Here is a 20,070-nt window from a genome sequence, read left to right as displayed (position 1 = left end):
GGTCCCTACAAGAACTAAGGACTGGGATATAGTTGGACACCTCCTAGCAGAAATAGTAGCAGAGCAAAGACAAACAAACAAACAGAAGTACTAGTGGTCAAAAGACAAAGCAAAATACAGAGTAAGGTACAAGGCACCTGGCTAGCTTAAGAGTAAAAGTAACACTGAAGTCCAGCAAGGCCAGGAGGGCGAAGCTGGATTATATAGGCAAAAAGTCATGTGACCAGCAAAATAGAAAAAACTAACAGGAGGGTTCTAACAGTACCCCCTCTTCTATGAGGATCCTCCGGATCCTCCAGGCCCAGGTCTATCAGGAAACCTCCTGTGAAACGCTCCGACAAGTCTAGGAGCAGAGACATCATCCGCCCTTACCCAGGAGTTATCCTCGGGACCAAAAACTTTCCAAGCGACGAGATACTGCAATCTCTCTCTATGCCATCTAGAATTAAGAATGCGAGAAATTTCATATTCACCGTCTTCCACCACCGGAGGAACAGAGACAGTGGCGTTCCTATCAGAAACATCAGCTTTTTTCAATAAGGAAACATGAAACACCGGATTAATCTTCCAGGAGGTAGGAACCTCCAACCTAACAGCAGATTGGTTAACTACCTGAAGCACCTTAAACGGACCCACAAACTTCGGGCCCAATTTCTTAGAAGGAATCCTCAACCGCAGATTCCTAGAGGACAACCAAACCATGTCACCAACAGTAAACAAAACCTCTTGACGTTTCCTGTTAAAGTACCTCTTGGATTTTTTGTTAGCCTCTTGAAAGTTACGACGTACATCAGTCCAAGCTCTCTCCAAATCACCGGAAAAATTCTCCTCCTCCGGCACAGCCGATACCAATTTGGAGAATGACCCAAACGACGGATGTCTCCCAGTACAACAAAAAAAAGGAGAACACCCAGGAGAAGAGGATGTATGGTTGTTAAGAGCAAATTCAGCCAGTGGCAGAAACTCAGACCACCCCTCTTGATTGTCAGCCACAAAACAACGCAAAAACTGTTCAACATCCTGTTTTTTTCTTTCTGTCTGTCCATTAGACTCAGGATGATAACCAGATGAAAATGACAAATGGACTCCCAACCTGTCACAAAAGGCACGCCAAAAGCAAGCCACGAACTGAGGTCCCCTATCGGAAACAATGTTGGTAGGAACACCATGGAGCCTGACAATTTCTTTAACAAAAGTCTTAGCGAGTGTCTTGGCGCAGGGCAGTTTGATGAAGGGAACCAAGTGACACATCTTGCTAAAACGGTCCACGACCACCCAGATAACAGTGAAACCCTCAGAGGCAGGAAGGTCAGTAATAAAATCCATAGCAAGATGCGTCCAAGGAGCACTAGGAACCTCCAGAGGGCAAAGCAACCCCGCAGCAGGAGCATGTGAAGACTTAGATCTAGCACACACAGTACATTGACGCACCCACTTAATGACTTCCTTCTGCCACCCAGGCCACCAAAAACTGCGACCTACAAGTCTCTTAGTCTCCGAAATTCCTGGATGACCTGCCAACCGAGACTCATGACACTCCACAAACAAATCTCTCCTAAAGTTCCTAGGCACAAACAACCTCCCATGGGGAGTGTTAGATGGGGCATCCTCCTGGGCTTTCAGAATCCCATCTTCCAAAACGGAGTCCAATGCTGCTATCACAACACCTTCCTGTAAAATGCTCTCCTCCTCCTCGGTACCAACCATGGGAGAAAAACTGCGAGATAAAGCATCAGCTTTTACATTCTTGGTACCCGGAATGTAAGTAACAGAAAAATGAAACCGCGAAAAAAAAAGTGCCCACCTAGCTTGACGGGCATTCAAGCGCTTGGCAGCATCAAGATAGATCAGATTCTTATGATCAGTAAAAACCTGAATGGGAAATTTAGCACCTTCCAAGAGATGACGCCAATGTTCAAATGCGAGTTTAATCGCCAGCAATTCCCAATTACCGACATCGTAATTAAGTTCAGTCTCAGAAAATTTTTTTGAAAAAAAAGCACAGGGATGTACTCCATCCTTGTTTTCCTGAGACAAAACAGCACCGACCCCCCACCGAAGAAGCATCAACCTCGACCAAAAAAGGTTTGGTCTCATCAGGCTGCATAAGGATGGGGGCAGAACTGAACATCTCCTTGAGATACACAAAAGCTTCAATGGCCTCAGTAGTCCACTGGACCGTATTCGCACCTTTCCTGGTGAGATCGGTCAGCGGCTTAACAATTATAGAAAAATTCTTAATGAATTTTCTGTAATAATTGGCGAAACCCAAAAATCTCTGTATTGGTTTCAAACCAATAGGCCTAGGCCATTCCTGAACCGCCTGAACCTTCACCGGGTCCATCTCAAAGCCCTCGCTGGAGATAATGTAGCCCAAAAAACTAATTCTCTGCACAGCGAACTCACATTTCTCCAGCTTAGCAAAAAGTGAATTGTCACTTAACAACTGCAATACCTCACATACGCTCTGCCAATGAGACTCCAGATCCGGCGAACAAATCAAAATGTCATCCAAATGCACCACCACATTATTACCGATCAACAGTCTTAGGATGTCATTAATAAGGTTCTGAAAAAACGCTGGTGTGTTGGTAAGACCAAAGGGCATAACCAGATTCTCAAAATGACCCACTGGAGTGTTAAAAGCAGTTTTCCACTCATCACCTTCCTTCATACGTAACAAATTGTATGCCCCCCGGAGATCAATCTTAGAGAACCACTTGACCCCCACTAACTGGTTGAACAAGTCAGGAATTAATGGCAGTGGGTAGGAATTGCGTACTGTAATTTTATTAATTTCGCGAAAGTCCAGACATGGACGTAAACCGCCGTCCTTTTTTTTTACAAAAAAGAATCCAACAGCCACAGGTGACTTAGAAGGTCTAATGTGACCGGCGGCCAAGCTTGTCTGTATGTATTCCTCCAAGGCCTTTCTCTCAGGGATAGTAAGATTAAATAAGCGACTCTTGGGAAGAGTTGCTCCAGGGACAAACTCAATAGTACAATCATAGTCCCTATGAGGAGGCAAAACTTGCGACTCCTCCTCAGAAAAAAACTTCCAAAAGTCCTGAATAGGTACAGGTAATTCCCCTCTTTCCACAGCAGCAATGCGACCATTACAACATTTATCATAACACTTAGGACTCCAAGACTTAATTTCATTGGTAGACCAGTCCAGTACAGGATTGTGCAATTTTAACCAAGGTAACCCCAAAACCACTGGAGCAGGCAAATTATTTAATACCGCCAAATCCAAATTCTCTTGGTGGATACCATTAATGGTGAGGGGAAATTCAAAAACCTTGTGAGTAATACCTTTCAAGGGAGAGCCATCAACAGTAACCACAGAAATAGGAGATTACAAAAGTTTGGATTCTAATTTAAATTTTTCCAAAAAGCCCTCATCAATCACATTGAGTGTAGAACCACAATCCACAAATACCTGAAATTCAATCAACTCCTCCTGGAATGAGGTACTTCCAGAAAGAAATACTCCTTTTGAGTTTAAACAAGCTATGCGGGCGTAACTGATCTCTTTTTTTTTTTCTTTGTTCAAACGAAGCACACAGTTCTTAATAAAGTGGTCAGATTTACCGCAATAAAAACACAATCCTTTAGCAAACCTGCGGTCTTTTTCCTGAGAGTAGGGTGACATCGCCCCAATCTCCATCGGTTCTCCACCCTCCGAACAGACCCTCTGAAAACTAGGAGCTGCCATAGCAGTAAATTTCTCTTCATTACTCCTAGCACGCAGTCTCCTGTCCACACGTATGGCTAATTGCAATGCCTCCTGCAAGGTTCCAGGTTTTGGGAAGGCAATCAGCAGATCCTTAACCCTTTCACCTAGACCATCAAGAAACAAACATTTTAATGCTGAGTCATTCCATTCCACTTCAGCCGACCATCTTCTGAAGTATGTGCAATAATTTTCCACATCACCTGATCCCTGCTTCAAACGTCTTAATTCAGTTTCAGCAGATGAGACTCGATCAGGATCATCATACAACAACCCCATAGCAGAAAAAAAATCTTCCACAGATCTAAAACACGGGTCATTTGGTTGTAGAGAAAAGGCCCATCCCTGTGGTTCTTTGTGCAAAAGTGACATTATAAACCCAATGCGCTGTGATTCATTCCCCGAGGATCTGGGTCTTAAACGAAAATATAATAAACAAGCGTTTTTAAAGGAAAAAAAATCTTGCCGTTTACCATAAAAAAAATCTGGCAGTCCTACCTTCGGTTCGACAAAATGCGCTCCGGGACAGCTACTCACGTGTTGCTGGAGCTCAGCCACCTCCAAAGACAGTCCCTGCAGGCTTTGAGCCAACTCCTGAACCGACACCATGCTGAAATCAGGATTTCTTTCCTTAGAGTGTTTTATTTTTGGGCTGGACTTACTGTTATGAACTGCTACAAACACTAAGGAAAGATAGGAAAACTGTCCCTACAATAGGACTAAGCTGATTCCCTACGATGCAGCGGGGGACCTGTTCCTTGTGAACAGACCCGCCTTAGTCCTCGGCTAGTCTGAACGCAGACCTATAGATATTAGGGAGGGGTCCCTACAAGAACTAAGGACTGGGATATAGTTGGACACCTCCTAGCAGAAATAGTAGCAGAGCAAAGACAAACAAACAAACAGAAGTACTAGTGGTCAAAAGACCAAGCAAACTACAGAGTAAGGTACAAGGCACCTGGCTAGCTTAAGAGTAAAAGTAACACTGAAGTCCAGCAAGGCCAGGAGGGCGGAGCTGGATTATATAGGCAAAAAGTCATGTGACCAGCAAAATAGAAAAAACTAACAGGAGGGTTCTAACAATATTCTTCTGAAGCAGGCAGCTGCATTTTCCCGCCACAGGAAGTACAGCTCAAGTCCCCAAGGGAGAAGAAGGAAGGTGACATCTTCACAGGTGCCATTACTAAGCAGCGCCCCACCACAGACCCTCATCCCACCTGAGAACCCTGGATCCCGAAGCGGAAGGTCGCAGCTCCACACAGTGAAGTTCGGAGGTGAAGCTCCAGCACCACTGAGGAGAGGACAGCGAGGACTGAGCGGAGGGAGCGGCGCGGACGACGGAACAGCGGAGACTACCACAGGCTAGTACAGTCCCCCCCAACCCGTCCCGCCATACCCGGTGTACGTGGGAACCACCAGTTAGCGGTGAATTGTGCGGGGGATTACCGTCCGGTAACACCGGCCGGCGTTGCAGATTTGATCCGCGACATCGCTCCGCCCCCACCCCAGCGTCGCAGCTACATCGCATATGCGAATAATCCCATACAAGCCTGTGCCACCTCTATCACCTTCACGTTGCAGACAGGCCTCTTGGGGGGTTAAAAAGCAAACTTGGAGTGCATGAATGGTCCCAGTCCAGCCCTAAGACTAAGACTTATCTGCGAGCTGTAACAGGCTCATAACACGTGACTCAGTCGCCTCCGTTCTCGCTTCCGCAACACAAATGAATCTGATAGCCGGGACTGTAGATCACAACTGCATCCTATATCATAAAGTGACATTATCTTTGAGTCGCAGTTGCGTCTTCCAAATTGCATACAGTGTCATACCTGAGTGCTGAACACAAAACTCTACTGCGTCCTGTGATACATTGCATCTGCGTGTCGCAACTGCGTCCTCCCAAGCACTTACAGTGTTACATCTGATCGCTGGCCACTGCGATCGCGAAACTCTACTGCGTCATGTGACACATCGCATCTGCGGGTCACAACTGCGTCCCTCCAAAGACTCAACGTCACACCTGATCATTAACAGCACTAAGTGCAGAGCCTAACTGTGTCCTGAAACACAGATTGGAAACGCGAAACGCAACAGCGTCCCTAACTGCATCTGTCGCACTACATCAGACTGCTATCATCTCTGAACACAAGGCACAACTGCGTACAGATTCTCTGACATAAACTGTACGACACAGTTGCGACCTCCTCGTTCTTGGCGCAGCAATCCAATACTACTGAAGTCTCAAACAAACCCTGACTGGAAATCTATCAAAGCACACCCTAGCTGATATCGTCAACCATGAGTTCCACTAAGAAAAATGCCACCGCAGGAAGCAAACCTTCTACCTCAACAACCAAGTCCAAAAATTCAAATGAGAAAAATCCTCAATACCACACATACTGCAATCCCCTGGAAGATTCTCCAAGCCTGGTAAGCCCTCTCAAGTCCAGGTCTCCCCTCAAAAGAGACGAAAAACTAACCTCAAGAAAAAACTACCTAAAAGAAGCCACACAAGCTGCATCCCAAAATCCCCTTCCCTCTAGCTCGTCCCCACCAATAGATCCAAACAAGGATCACCCTCCTTCAACTACAACTAATAAACTGAATTTCGAGGGAATGGACACATCCATCTCTCATAAGAGTCTGAAACCATAAAGCTGGGGTCACAAGGGCACAGTCTACCAGGAGCATACTGAATCTGACTCAGAACCTGACTTCACAGATTCATCCCCAAATCCTAGCCCTGAAAAAAGCAAACAGAAAACTGAACATGGGCACAAGACTCCTGATAAAGCTTCTCACAACTCATGTATCTTCAAAGAGTTTCCTCCACCCTCAAACAACATTGAAACATACATGTTGGAGTTAGCCAAAGTCATCAACGAAAATATGAAAATTACTTTGGACAAACAAACGGAAGCCATAAACTCCACTTTCCAAGCCTTTAACAAAAGACTGGAGGATTATGAAAAAAGACTTACTTTAGTAGAAGCCAAATCTGAAAAAATAACAAATGACCAGTATGACACCCAGGCAGAAATCAACTAGCTCAGAGCAAAACTGGCAGATCTGGAGGATCGTAACCGCAGAAACAACCTCAAAATACGCGGTATCCCGGAAACGATCCCACCACATGGCCTCTCCGATTACGCTAAATCAGTGTTCAAAAGAGCTCTGCCCTCACTATCAAACCATGAACTCACCATAGACAGGAGACACAGACTACCCCGTCCCAACTCAGATTCAGCGGACACTCCAAGGGATACAATACTAAGAATCCACTTTTACCAAACAAAAGAAAAAATACAAAACTTCATCAAGGTAGAAAAAACTTTTCCGGAACCATATAATGACTTAAGAATTTACACTGACCTGTCGAAGGAAACGATAGAAGCTAGGACATCTTTCAGGGACACCACGACCTACCTGAGAGATTCGGGAGTGCCCTACAGATGGGGCTTCCCACTAAAACTGCTAGTTTTTCACAAAGGGAAAACTATCATTCTTTTCTCCCCAGAGGAAGGACGTAAATTTGTTGCCTCTCTGAAGGATGATACCTCATTTAAAGACCCTCCTCTCTACCAGAGGGACAATCGCTGAACTCCCGGATTACCTTTACCTTTTCCAAAACTTGCTGATTCCATTAAAGCTGTAGTTTCCTTCACTGTTTTTTGAAGGATCTTACGTCATGTTATAATTATATAACTTTTTCACCATATGGTTAATAGGTATTATGTTATGTTTTATATACTATTTGTATGCAATCCTAACTGGACTCCTCATATTGGGATTTTCTCTTTCAGCAACTTGGTTGCTCTACATCGGACAATTTCACGAACTTTTTCCCCAGAAAAAAAAACCCCTACGGACTAGTAGGTCTTCCCTGGAGGTTTGTTTACGAGTCGTGAAGTGTAATTATTCATTCTGATTGTCACGAACGTTTTAAAAGTTGTATTGTTGCTCTTATTTGATTTGTCTTTGCATAGTGATCTATTCACACATTTTATGACACAAATATAAAAGTTCACCTGTGTAGTCATTTAAATAATTTTTACACATTTCCTGATTCCAACTCTCAGACTTTACCCACCTTTTCCAACCTAGTACAAACGTACTCAAGAATGAGTATTAAAATATCATCATACAATGTTAAGGGGCTAAACAGCCCAAATAAAGATTCTCCCTCTGGAAAGAAATCAACTCCCAAAAAGCCGACATTATCTGTCTGCAAGAGACAAAGTTCTCTGAATCTAACCATCCCAAATTCAGCCATAAAAACTTCAACAATATTTTTGAATCCACAAACAAGAATAAAAAGAAGGCCGGGGTCGCCACTTTAATCAAAAACACCGTCCCTTTTAAACATGAAGAAGAGGTTACTGATACAAATGGTAGATATCATATTCTTGTTTGTGGAATCAACAACCAAATTTGCACAATTGTAAATGTCTATGCCCCCAACAAAGGACAAATTAGTTTTCTTAATAAGATAATGAAAAAAATTTCTAAAATTAGAAAGGGGGAACTAATTATACTAGGTGACTTCAACATGGTCCCTGACAGTCGTATGGACTCCTCATCTCCCAAAGGATGTCTGTCTGCTTCCCTAAACCCGTGGCTAACAAAGAACGAGCTGTTTGATGCCTTTAGGTGTATCAACACCACTTCAAAGGAGTACACGTTCTTTTCAGACGTCCACCAGAAAGCTTCCAGAATCGACCTTATACTAACTGACGTCTTTTCCATCTCAAAAATTGAACAAATCTCAATTCTTCCAAAAAGTATTTCTGACCACTCCCCTTTGTTGGGAGAAATTAGGCTAGGCCCATCCCTCACAAATAATTTTCTCTGGAAATGCAACCCTACCCTTCTCTGTTCACCAGAGTACAGAGCTATAATTGAGGAAAATATAAAACAATATTTCACAGAAAACGAAGATGAAACCATCAGCCCATTTACATACTGGAATGCCCATAAAGCAGTCCTCAGAGGGACATTGATGAAATTGTTATCCTCCATCAAAAAGAAAAATAGAGCAAAAATTACGGAACTCCAATCCCAAATTAGATATAAAGAAGAAATTCAAACTAACACTAACCCACCATCTCAAAAAATAGGCCAAGAAATCAACAACTTAAGAGTAGAACTCAAAAAAGAAATATTCGCCCCCTTCGATTCTTTAATTAAGAACTCAAAATTTAAAATGTATGCCTCCTTGAATAAATCGACTAAATTTATGATGAACCGCATCAAGAAAAAGAGGATACACAATAGAATTGATAAAGTTTAACGGAGGATGGCACATTTAAATACCACCCCAAAGAGATACTCTCCACTTTTGCGAAATATTATCATAAACTATATAACATCAATACAGACGATTCTGTACCAAAGCCCAATAAAGAATTAATCAACAGATTTCTTTCCTCAATTAAATTACCCCAAGCCAGCAACCAAGATTTAGAACTCTTATCATCCCCTTTTACAGGAAAAGAGATATCTGAGGCAATAACACAATTAAAACCACATAAATCCCCAGGCCCCGTTGGTTTTACCAATGAATATTTTAAAACTTTCGAACCTATTCTAACCCCACACCTTACCCAAGTATTCAATAAGGCAGCGTCCCAGGGTTCATTCCCAGCCAAAATGCTGGAGGCCACAATCATATTAATTCCTAAATCTAAAAATAATTTGGAGGACGTCAAAAACTTCAGGCCTATCTCCCTCATAAATACTGATGTTAAATTATACGCCAAAGTGCTGGCAAATAGATTAAAATCTATACTACCTACATTAATAAATACTGATCAAATCGGCTTTGTCGAAAAAAGACAGTCTACAGATGGAACCAGACGCCTCATTAATATCATCAAATTTTTGAACTCCTCAAAAATCCCTTCAATACTTCTGACACTAGACGCCGAAAAAGCGTTTGACCGTCTCAATTGGCTATATTTAAAACTCGCCCTAACGAAATTTGGTTTCAATGAAAAAATCTTGTCTTCCATTTTAGCTCTGTACTCTAACCCCTCGGCCAAAATATACGCCAATAACCACCTCTCTAGCCCATTAAAAATAACTAATGGAACCAGGCAGGGTTGCCCCCTATCACCTTTGTTGTTTGTTTTAGCAATTGAACCCCTCGCACAGAAAATTAGGGAAAACCAAAATATAAAAGGCATACAAGCAGGCTCCCGCCAATTTGTAATTAATTTGTTCGCAGATGATATCCTATTAACATTAGCTGATCCTCTCAGTTCCATCACAGAGGTAACAAATACTCTGGAAAAATTCTCGGAAATTTCGTATTTTAAGATAAACAACAATAAATCAAAAATAATCCAACTCAACTTAAGCAACAATATAATAAATAAAATCAAAAAAGACTTTAATTACGATTGGGAAGAGGAGGAATTCACATACCTAGGAATCATCATCACAAAAAATATAAACTCAATCATCACCAAAAACATGTATTCAATTGTAGAAACAATAAATAAAGACACACATTACTACAACGACAAAGACTTATCGTGGTTAGGCAAGTCACTAATCCTAAAAACATTTGTTCTACCTAAAATCTTATATGTGCTGAGAAACCTTCCCTTAATCATTCCCTCCTCATATTTAACCAAATTGCAATACCTTATCAATTCATTCATTTGGTGCGGTAAAAAAGCGAGGACCCCGACTGCTTTGCTATATAAAAGCAAAACTAATGGCGGCATAGGACTAATCAACGTGAACTCATACTACTTAGCTAACATAATAAAACAGAGTCAATACTGGTTTTACCAAAAACACCCTCCAGCATGGATAGAATTGGAGACATTGCTTTACGGTAACCTCCCCCCTCAAAATTTACTCCTTAACAAATTTTTCAAGAAATCCCACTTATACTCCATCCCACCCTATCTTCCAAGCTGCCTTATTTGCATGGGGAAAATTCACTACTCTCAATAGAAACAAAAACAATTCCAATTACTCACTGAATTTCCCTCTTTCATATATCTCAGCATTTTATAACCACCCGTTTCCTTCTCACTGGCCTTCCATAGGCATAACCAAATTAAGGACATTTTTAATGGTAGCAACTTTATCCCCTTCGCAGAACTAAAATCCAAATTCAAATTGGCATCGGATGAATTCTTCTACTACTCAATGACTAAGGACCTGATTATGTTATTTTTTTCCAACAGAAAATCACTGTCTGAAGCCTCTATAAACCTACTCTGTAATACAAATCATAATATCTTCTGGAGTCTGAAGTATATCTATACTTGCTTTAACAAAGATGTACTCTCAAATAAAACCACATTTATGAAAAAATGGGAAGCAGACCTAAATACATCTTTTACTTTAGAAATGTGGGTAAATGCCCTCTGCTCATCATACTCCTCTAACATCTGCATGCCGCTGCATGAGGGATACTATAAGAATTCTGTCTAATTTGTTCCTCTTTCTGGTCTTCAAAAGTTGGGAAGTATGCCTTCCACCTTACAAGCACTGAGGTTTGTGCATCGGCGTCCTATCCAAGGACCCCTATTCAGAAGGACACTCTGTCTCATCATTCACTTCTCTTCAGGATCACACTATCTCTTACCCTTTGTCTCCTCTTACTTAGGGTCACCCGTTCATGCAGCTCTGCTCACTTTACACTACAGACCCTATGAAACCAATCAATGGGAAACTCAGTCTCTTTCCCTAACACTAAATTCCCTCCCCATGTGGGCTAGTCCCAAACATTAACTGTATCCTAACTTACCCTATCATCACTACCTGTACTACAGTCAACTATCTATATCTTATACATTATGATTAAATTATCACATCCTATACTGTACATTATTAACATCACACAGGAACATATTAAATTTCACATTTCACGATATATACAAAGACGCATGACACAATACACACACATAACGTGATTGGTGTCTTCAAGGGTAGGAACGCGACAGCACAGTCCACAACCCTTACAACTGCAATATATTAACCCCTTTAAAGTCTATGACGTACTATTCCGTACCTGCGCCCTGGGACTTAAGAGCCAGGTACGGAATAGTGCGTCATGGCGATTGTCACAGCTGACACCCGGTACTATGTGCAGGGAGCGGTCCCGCACCGCTCCCGGCACATTAACCCCCGCAATGCTGCGATCGAAGTCGATCGCAGCATTGCGGTGGCAAGGGGAGGTGATCGCAATACTCACATCCTCTTCCAGCCTCCAGCGCTTTCTGCCGCGGCTTCCCGGATATTGCCATGACGACCCGATGTAGTCATGACAACATCCGGGTCACCAGACAGCAGTAAGATAGTTTGGTCATGCGCAGTGGATGACCAAAGAATCTTCTGCATCTGCAGCGCAGACAGCCTGCGTAGCACAGGGATGGTGCTCCATCCCTATGCTATACAGGCGATCAGAATAAAAAAAGTGAAAGTCCCATAGTGGGACAAAGTATAAAAGTAAAAAAAGTATCAGAAAGTGAAGAAAAAAAAAATTGTAAAAATATAAAAGAAAATAAAAAAAATAATCCATCAAAAATAAAAATATAATGTACCCATCAATAAATATTATGAAGCAAAACAAAACAATAAAAGTACACATATTTGGTATCGCCGCGTCCGGAACGACCTGACCTATAAAATTGTCCCACTAGTTAACCCCTTCAGTGAACACGGTAAAAAAATAAAATAAAAAACAAAATGGTACCGCTAAAAATGTCATGTTGTCCCGCAAAAAAACAAGCCGCCATACAGCTCCATCAGCCGAAATATAAAAAAGTTCCAGCTCTCAGAATAAAGCGATGCAAAAAAAATTTTTTTCTATAAAATAACTTTTATTGTGTAAAAGCGGCAAAACATAGAAAAATTATATATATGTGGTATCGCTGTAAACGTACTGACCCGAAGAATAAAGCTACCTTATCAATTTTACCACATGCGAAACAGAATAAAAGAATTTAAAAAAAAAACAATTCCTGAATTGTTGGTTTTGTTTATTCTGCCTCCCAAAAATCGGAATAGAAAGCGAGCAAAAAATGTCACATGCCTGAAAATGGCACCAATAAAAACGTCAACTCATCCCACAAAAAACAAGCTGTCACATGACTCTGTCGGCCAAAATATATAAAAATTATAGCTCTCAAAATATTGCGATGCAAAATCTAGATTTTACAAAAAATGCGTCTTTTAGTATGCTGTCAATCATAAAATCCCGATATGATTCTGGTATCGCTGTAATCGCACCGACCCGAAGAATAAAGTCGTCTAATCACTTATACCGCACGAGGAATGGCGTAAAAAATAAACTCTTGGGTTAGGGTTGTGCTAGGGTTAGGGTTAGGGTTGGGATTTTTTTCAAAAGTAAAAAAAAAAAGATGACGATATGGTGACTAGTGTTGAGCGCAAGTGCTCGCTACTTGAGTTTGCATCGGGTGCTCGGGTATGCACTGAGTATCGCGGGTGCTCGAGTGACATGCTCGAGTCTCCGCCCCATATGCTTCGCGGCCAAAAAAACCTCACAGGGATTGCCTGCCATGCACGAGCGATCCCCGCATGTTTTTTTTTGGGTGTCTAATAACCGTGAAACATGTGGGTGGGGACTCAAGCATGTCACTTGAGCACCCGTGATACATGGTGCATACCCGAGTACCCGATGCAAACTTAAGTAGCGAGCACTTGCGCTCAAGACTAATGACAACTTATTCAATATGATGACCTAATGTTATCAAATTCTGTGTCGTACCTCTGGGTTCAAAATGTTCACTATACCCCTTGATAAAATCCTTGAGGGGTGTAGTTTCCAAAATGGAGTCACTTGTGGGGGGTCTCCACTATTTAGGCACATCAGGGGCTCTCCAAACGCGACATGGCGTCCGCTCTCGATTCCAGCCGATTTTGCGTTCAAAAAGTCACACAATGCTCCTTCACTTCTGAACCCTGCCGTGCGCCCAAACACTGTATTTTCCCCACATATGGGGTATTGGCGTACTCAGGAGACATTGCACAAAAGTTTTTGGGATCCATTTTCTCCTCTTACCCTTGTGAAAATAAAAAAATTGGGGCTAAAACATCATTGTTGTGGAAAAAGTTTGATTTTTTTATTTTCACGGCTCCATGTTATAAACTTCTGTAAAGGACTTGGGGTTTCAGGGTGCTCACCACACATCTATATAAGTTCCCTGAGGGGTCTAGTTTCCAAAATGGTGTCACTTGTGGGGGTTTTCCACTGTTTAGGCACATCAGGGGCACATCCGCTAATTATTCAAGCAAATTTTACATTCAAAAAGTCAAATGGCGTTCCTTCCCTTCCGAACACTGCCGTATGCCCAAGCAGTGGTTTTTCCCCACATATGGGGTATCTGCTTACTCAGGAGAAATTGCACAACAAACTGCATGGTGCACTTTCTCCTGTTACCCTTATGAAAATGCAAAATTGTGGGCTGAAAAACATTTTTGTTCGAAAAATGTGAAAATTTTATTTTTACGGCTCAATGTTATAAACTTCTGTGAAGCACCTGGGGGTTCAAGGTGCTCATCACACATCTAGATAAGTTCCCTGAGGGGTCTAGTTTCCAAAATGGTGTCACTTGTGGGGGGTTTCCACTGTTTAGGCACATCAGGGGCTCTCCAAACGCAACATGGCGTCTGCTAATTATTCAAGCAAATTTTACAATCAAAAAGTCAAATGGTGCTCCTTCTCTTCCGAACCCTGCCGAGCACTCAAACAGTGTTTTTTTCCCACATATGGGGTATCTGCGTGCTCAAGGGAAATTGCACAACAAATTTTGGGGTCCATTTTTTCCTGTTACCCCTGCGAAAATAAAAAAAATTGGGTTTAAAATAACATTTTTGTGAAAAAAGTTAATTGTTCATTTTTTTCTTCCACATTCCAAAAATTCCTGTGAAGCACCTGAAGGGTTAATGAAGTTCTTGAATGTGGTTTTGAGCACCTTGAGGGGTGCATTTTTTAGAATGGTGTCACTTTTGGGTATTTTCTGTCATAAAGACCCCTCAAAGTGACTTCAAATGTGATGTGGTCCCTAAAAAAATGGTTTTGTAAATTTTGTTGGAAAAATGAGAAATCGCTGGTCAACTTTTAACCCTTATAGCTCCCTAATAAAAAAAAAATTTGGTTCCAAAATTGTGCTGATGTAAAGTAGACATGTGGGAAATGTTATTTATTAACTCTTTTGTGTGACATATCTCTCTGATTTAAGGGCATAAAAATTCAAATTTTGAAAATTGCAAAATTTTCAAAATTTTTGCCAAATTTCCATTTTTTTCAAAAATAAACGAAAGTGATATCGAAGAAATTTTACCACTACCATGAAGTACAATATATCACGAAAAAACATTCTCAGAATCAGGGGGATCCGTTGAAGCGTTCCAGAGTAATTACCTCATAAAGTGACAGTGGTCAGAATTCTAAAAGTTGGCCTGGTCATTGAAGTGCAAACCACCTTGGGTTGTAAAGGGGTTAAGAGGATAAACACTTTGATGGGAGTGTTTCTTTAACATCATTCCATAGAAAGCTGCACAGTCCATTCATTTCATTATGAGGCAGATTAGCAGGAAACATGATTTACTGCAGCCCTTTACTTCCTCCCTGCTGGTGACAGTTGCAGTTTTGTAAAGTATAAGGGGTGTGCGTATATTATTTTATTAGTTTCATTCAAATTCGTTATAATATTCTCACATTAGTAATATAAGTTGTTTAACTGCTTTGTCGCTCCCAATATGAAAGGCTACTGCAGATGTCTGTAGGCTTGGTCTGATCTTCGACCACAATGCACGGACTGGCTTGGGGTCTCACAACTTGAGCATGACAGCCCCATAGAAATACATGAAGCTGTCATGCTCTGGTTAGGAGACAGGTAGCCAGTCCGTGCATAAGCGGTCCGTACTCGGATCGATTTGTATGGACGTATGCATGAGCCCTAAGAAAGTTGGCAAAACTAATGTGTTTATTGTTAATCTGCTGTAAAATAAATATGCCTTTCAAAACTGTCCCTATCAACTATATAATAGTCAACTATACGAGTCAATTAGTAAAACTATGTTCATTTCTTGTTTTTCAGTTTTGCAAGACTATTTACATTGAAGATCACACAAAGAATATCCACATGCGTCGAAAAGAAAAAAAAAAAATCCTGTATATTAGACCAACGCGGCAGACAAGTATGATTAGTGTGCTACAAAGAGCAATGAGCACAACATTTTTGTTACATGAAAGATTGACATATACAGGATATATTTATAAAGCATCCATTAGGAAGTACTGAGACTGTCAAATGAAATAATCATCTTATTATTTTTCTTAATGTGCTATTGTATACGTTACATTTAACAAAAGGAATTTTGGATTGATGAAGATGGAATATGAGTTAAGTGTCCTATGTGATTGCGAAATTACCCTCATTATCTTCAATGGATCAAATCGACTCTAGCAGTATGCTAGTACTGACATGGTTACTTTGAATAAATTGATGTTAAACTTTAAATACATTTCATTTATCTAGATATATAATATAATCCTACTTGTTCAACCTTTAGATCAGGCCCCCTAGCATTGGCAATGAGGAATTTTAACATCACACTAATGATAATATTGAAAAGTGTACTTCTATATAGAACTGGTATAAGTGGGGGGAGAGGATACTTTACTAACTCATTGTTACAGATAGTTGACTATTTTCAAGTGTCATATCCAATTGTAAGGCTTTATCATAAAATTACATTTCTTAACAGACTCTGAAACTAAAGAGACCAGGACTGGATACTGACAATATTTTCCAGCATAAGAAAAGTTTACAGAAGTTAAATGAAAATCTAGCTTTCTCCCAGTGTGTGTTCCTGTAAGTAATAACAGTGTAATATTACATTTACAAGACAATAGAATGCATGATAACGGTAAGGCTTTTCTTTTTCTGTCAGATTTTTTTTATTTATGTCCTATGTGAGCCGTACCTGGTCCTGCTCTACCCTTATCTATTTTAAAGTCCACTGACACATAGTGAGGTGAACTTACATAAGTGGGATGAGTTTTACACTTTTTTGATCAAAACAGTGTTCACTAAATCTAAATAGTTACTTAAATGTGCTATTACAATTTATTCATTTACTTGCTACAGGGAATTTGCTCATTTTGTTTTTATATTAGGTTTTGTTTGTTAAATGGTCACAGTGTGAATGCACACCTAAGCATTGTACTTATACCAACATATGCTCTGGCTCAATTTCTTTGGTTTTACTTTGTTAATTTAGCAAAATCGCGTGTTTTAGTATTTATCTGTTTTCATGTATCTAAAACTATAGATTCATTATTTAGAGGCTATTTTTATGTATACTGCACACATGTAAATGTATACTTTATTAGAAGTCAATATACAGTGCCTTAAAAAGTATTCACATCCCAGGAACTTTTCCACATTTTTTCACCTTGCACCCTGTAACGACACAACTTCTAATCTTAATCAGCCAAACGTTTAGATTTGTTAAGCCAGGAGAAAGACACTAATATCTTTGTTGACTTTTGAATATATGTGTTTCTTTAGCTGGTCAAGAAGGACATACTATTATGTGTATAAACCTGAATGTTGACTTCTCTTAGTCTGGAAACAATAATGTTTGTTAATATGCTAATTGTATATTGTACTAAAGCCAGCTAAGTGTTGATTTACAAGAGCCCCCCTGCTATACCAACTATGTAAAAAGGTTTTGCACTAGCGCTGTGTTTGTTAACTTCCAAGCTGCAAACTCAAGGGCTCCTTTGCCTTAGTGCACACTAGTGAATTCAGTAAAATCCAATGAAAAAAGTTACAGATGTGCTACGTAGTGAATCCAAAACTAAAATATAGAAATAATATTAGTATTTCATATGAATATAAACCAATTGGATATATAGGTAAAGGTTCCAAAAAACTGTGTTTCCTACCTTTTGGTATGATGATCCTTTTGTTTGTTTCAAATGAACTGTCCTGCAGAGCGTTTCACTTTGCTCAATTGAGATCCTGGCAAATGTCCTGCAGAGCGTTGCACTATCCTCAATAGAGATCCTGGCAAATAACAACACAAAGAATTTTTGAAATGTAAAGAAAATGACACGACATGGTTTTCTAAATATTTTAAAATATATAAATCTGAAAATTGGGATTTACATTTGTTTTCAGCCCCCTGTAATTTACCTCTAAATAAAATCCTGAGTGACCAATTGCCTCCAGAAGTCGCATTCAGTGGTTTTCATAAGTATTCACCCCCTTGGCTCTTTACCTATTTTGTTATATTACAACTTGTATTTAAATATTTTTGTAATCCAATTTGTGTGTGATGCATCAGCACTAAATGGTCTAAGTTGGAGAAGTGAAGTGAGAAAAATATAGGCATAAATTAAAATTTATGGTATCAAATAACTAAAATTTGGCATCTGCATATGTATTCACCCCTTTTGCTATAAAGCCCCTAAAAATTTCTGGTGCAAGCAATTACCTTCATAAGTCACATGCTTAGTGAAAGGAAGTCCACCTGTGTGCAATCTAAGTGTCACATGGTCTGTCAGTAAATACACACCTTTTCTGAAAGGTCACACAGGCTGCAACACCACTAACCAAACAACATCATGAAGGCCAAGGAGATATCCAAACAAGTCAAGGACAAAGGTTGTTGAGAAGTACAAGTCAGGGTTGGGTTGTAAAAAAACAAATATTCCAATCTCTTATGATCCCCTGGAGCACCATCAAATCCATTATCATCAAATGGAAAGAACATGGTACCACAACAAATCTGCCAAAAGAGGGCCGCCCACCAAAACTCTCAGCCCGGGCAAGGAGGACATTAATCAGAGAGGCAGCAAAGAGACCAAAAGTAACCCTGAAGGTAACCCTGAAGGATCTGCACAGTTCCCAAGCAGAGACTGGAGTGTCTATCAATTCGACCACAATAAGCCGTGCGCTTCATAGAAGTAGCTTTTATGGAAGAGTGGGCAGAAAAAAGCCTTTACTTACACACAAAAATTGTAAGACTCGTTTTGAGTTTGCCAAAAGACGTATGGGAGATTCCCTAAATGTATAGAGGAAGGTGCTGTGGTCAGATGAGATCAAATTGTAACTTTTTAGCCACCAAGATAAACTCTGTCTGGAGCCAAACCAACGCAGCTCATCACTCCAAGAACACCATCCCCACAGTAAAACATTGTGGTGGCAGCATCATGTTGTGGGGATGTTTTTCAGCAACAGTGACAGGAAAAATGGTCCGAGTCGAGGGGAAGATGGATGGTGCGAAATACAGGGATATTGTTGAGGAAAACCTGTTTCAGTCTGTCAGTGATTTGAGACTGGGACGGATGTTCATCTTCCAACAAGACCCAAAGCATACTGCTAAAGCAACACTAGAGCGGTTTAAGGGGAAATGTGTAAATGTTTTGGAGTGGCCTAGTCAAAACCCAGACCTTAATTCAATTGAATTAAAGATCTGTGGTCAGACTTGAAGATTGCTGTTCACCAGAAGAAAACCTTTAACCTGAAGGAGCTGGAGCAGTTTTGCCTTGAGGAATCCCAGTGGCAAGATGTGGAAAGCTCATAAAGACTTATACAAAGTGACTTGTCCTATTTTTTGTTTCCTTCACAATAAAAAGAAAAACAAATGTTCACAGTTGTAGGCATGTTCTTTACATGAACTGATGCAAACCCTCAAAAAAAAAAACAAACGGTGAAATTAGTTTGTGAGGTAGAAAAACATAAAAAATGCTGGGGGAGCGGGGGGATGGATACTTTTGCAAGCCACTGTAAGTAGTAAATTGAGTGTACCTGTGTGTAATTTATTCTCAGTGTAACTAGAGCTGAAGGCCTCAGAAGATTGTTTGAGAGCATTAGGGAACAAACAGCATCGTGAAAACAAGGAACACACCAGATAGTTCAGGGATAAAGTTGTACAGAAGAGTAAAACAGGGTTAGGTTATAAAGAAATAGCCCAAGGTCTGAACATGTCAGGGAGTTCTGTTCAATCTATCATCCAAAAATGGAAGTAGTATGGCACAACTGCAACTGTCTTTCATGGGTATCCACCTAAACTGACATCTCAAGCAAGGAGAGCACTAATTTGAGAAGCAGTCAAGAGGCCCATGGTCACAGGAGTAGCTGGCCTTTATGGAATAGTTACAAGAAGAAAGCCATTTTTGAAAGCAAGACATAAGAAGTCCTGTGTGGAGTTTGCAAAAAGCCATGTAGAGGATACAGATAGCATGTGGAAGAAGATAGTCTGGTCAGATGAGACCAAAGTAGAAATTTTTGGGATAAATTCAAAACGATGTGTGGAAGAAAACTAACACTGTA

At 40.5% G+C, this 20,070-nt stretch overlaps 1 protein-coding gene across 5 annotated transcripts in view; it reads left to right on the top strand.

Annotated features, from left to right (window-relative positions):
• Positions 1-16,650, top strand: part of BORCS8 (BLOC-1 related complex subunit 8) — an 85,220-nt gene extending 68,570 nt beyond the window's left edge. For 2 of the 5 annotated variants that reach the window (XM_073661042.1, XM_073661045.1), the window contains 2 exons: positions 7,540-7,625; positions 15,823-15,938. In XM_073661042.1, the coding sequence (XP_073517143.1) occupies positions 7,540-7,609 (70 nt within the window). In that variant the 3' untranslated portion in view covers positions 7,610-7,625; positions 15,823-15,938. Of the gene's footprint in view, positions 1-7,539; positions 7,626-15,822 lie in introns of all 5 variants that reach the window. The other 3 variants (XM_073661041.1, XM_073661044.1, XM_073661040.1) reach the window with 3 other exon arrangements.
• Positions 16,651-20,070: the final 3,420 nt, after the last annotated feature.

The sequence above is a fragment of the Phyllobates terribilis genome, unplaced genomic scaffold, assembly GCF_046119375.1.
Source record: "Phyllobates terribilis strain yellow unplaced genomic scaffold, ASM4611937v1 Scaffold_1__5_contigs__length_1240528914, whole genome shotgun sequence".
Classification (NCBI taxonomy): Eukaryota; Metazoa; Chordata; class Amphibia; order Anura; family Dendrobatidae; genus Phyllobates; species Phyllobates terribilis.
The sequence above is the reverse complement of the archived record's forward strand: the minus strand, read 5'-3'. Positions and strand labels throughout refer to the sequence as shown.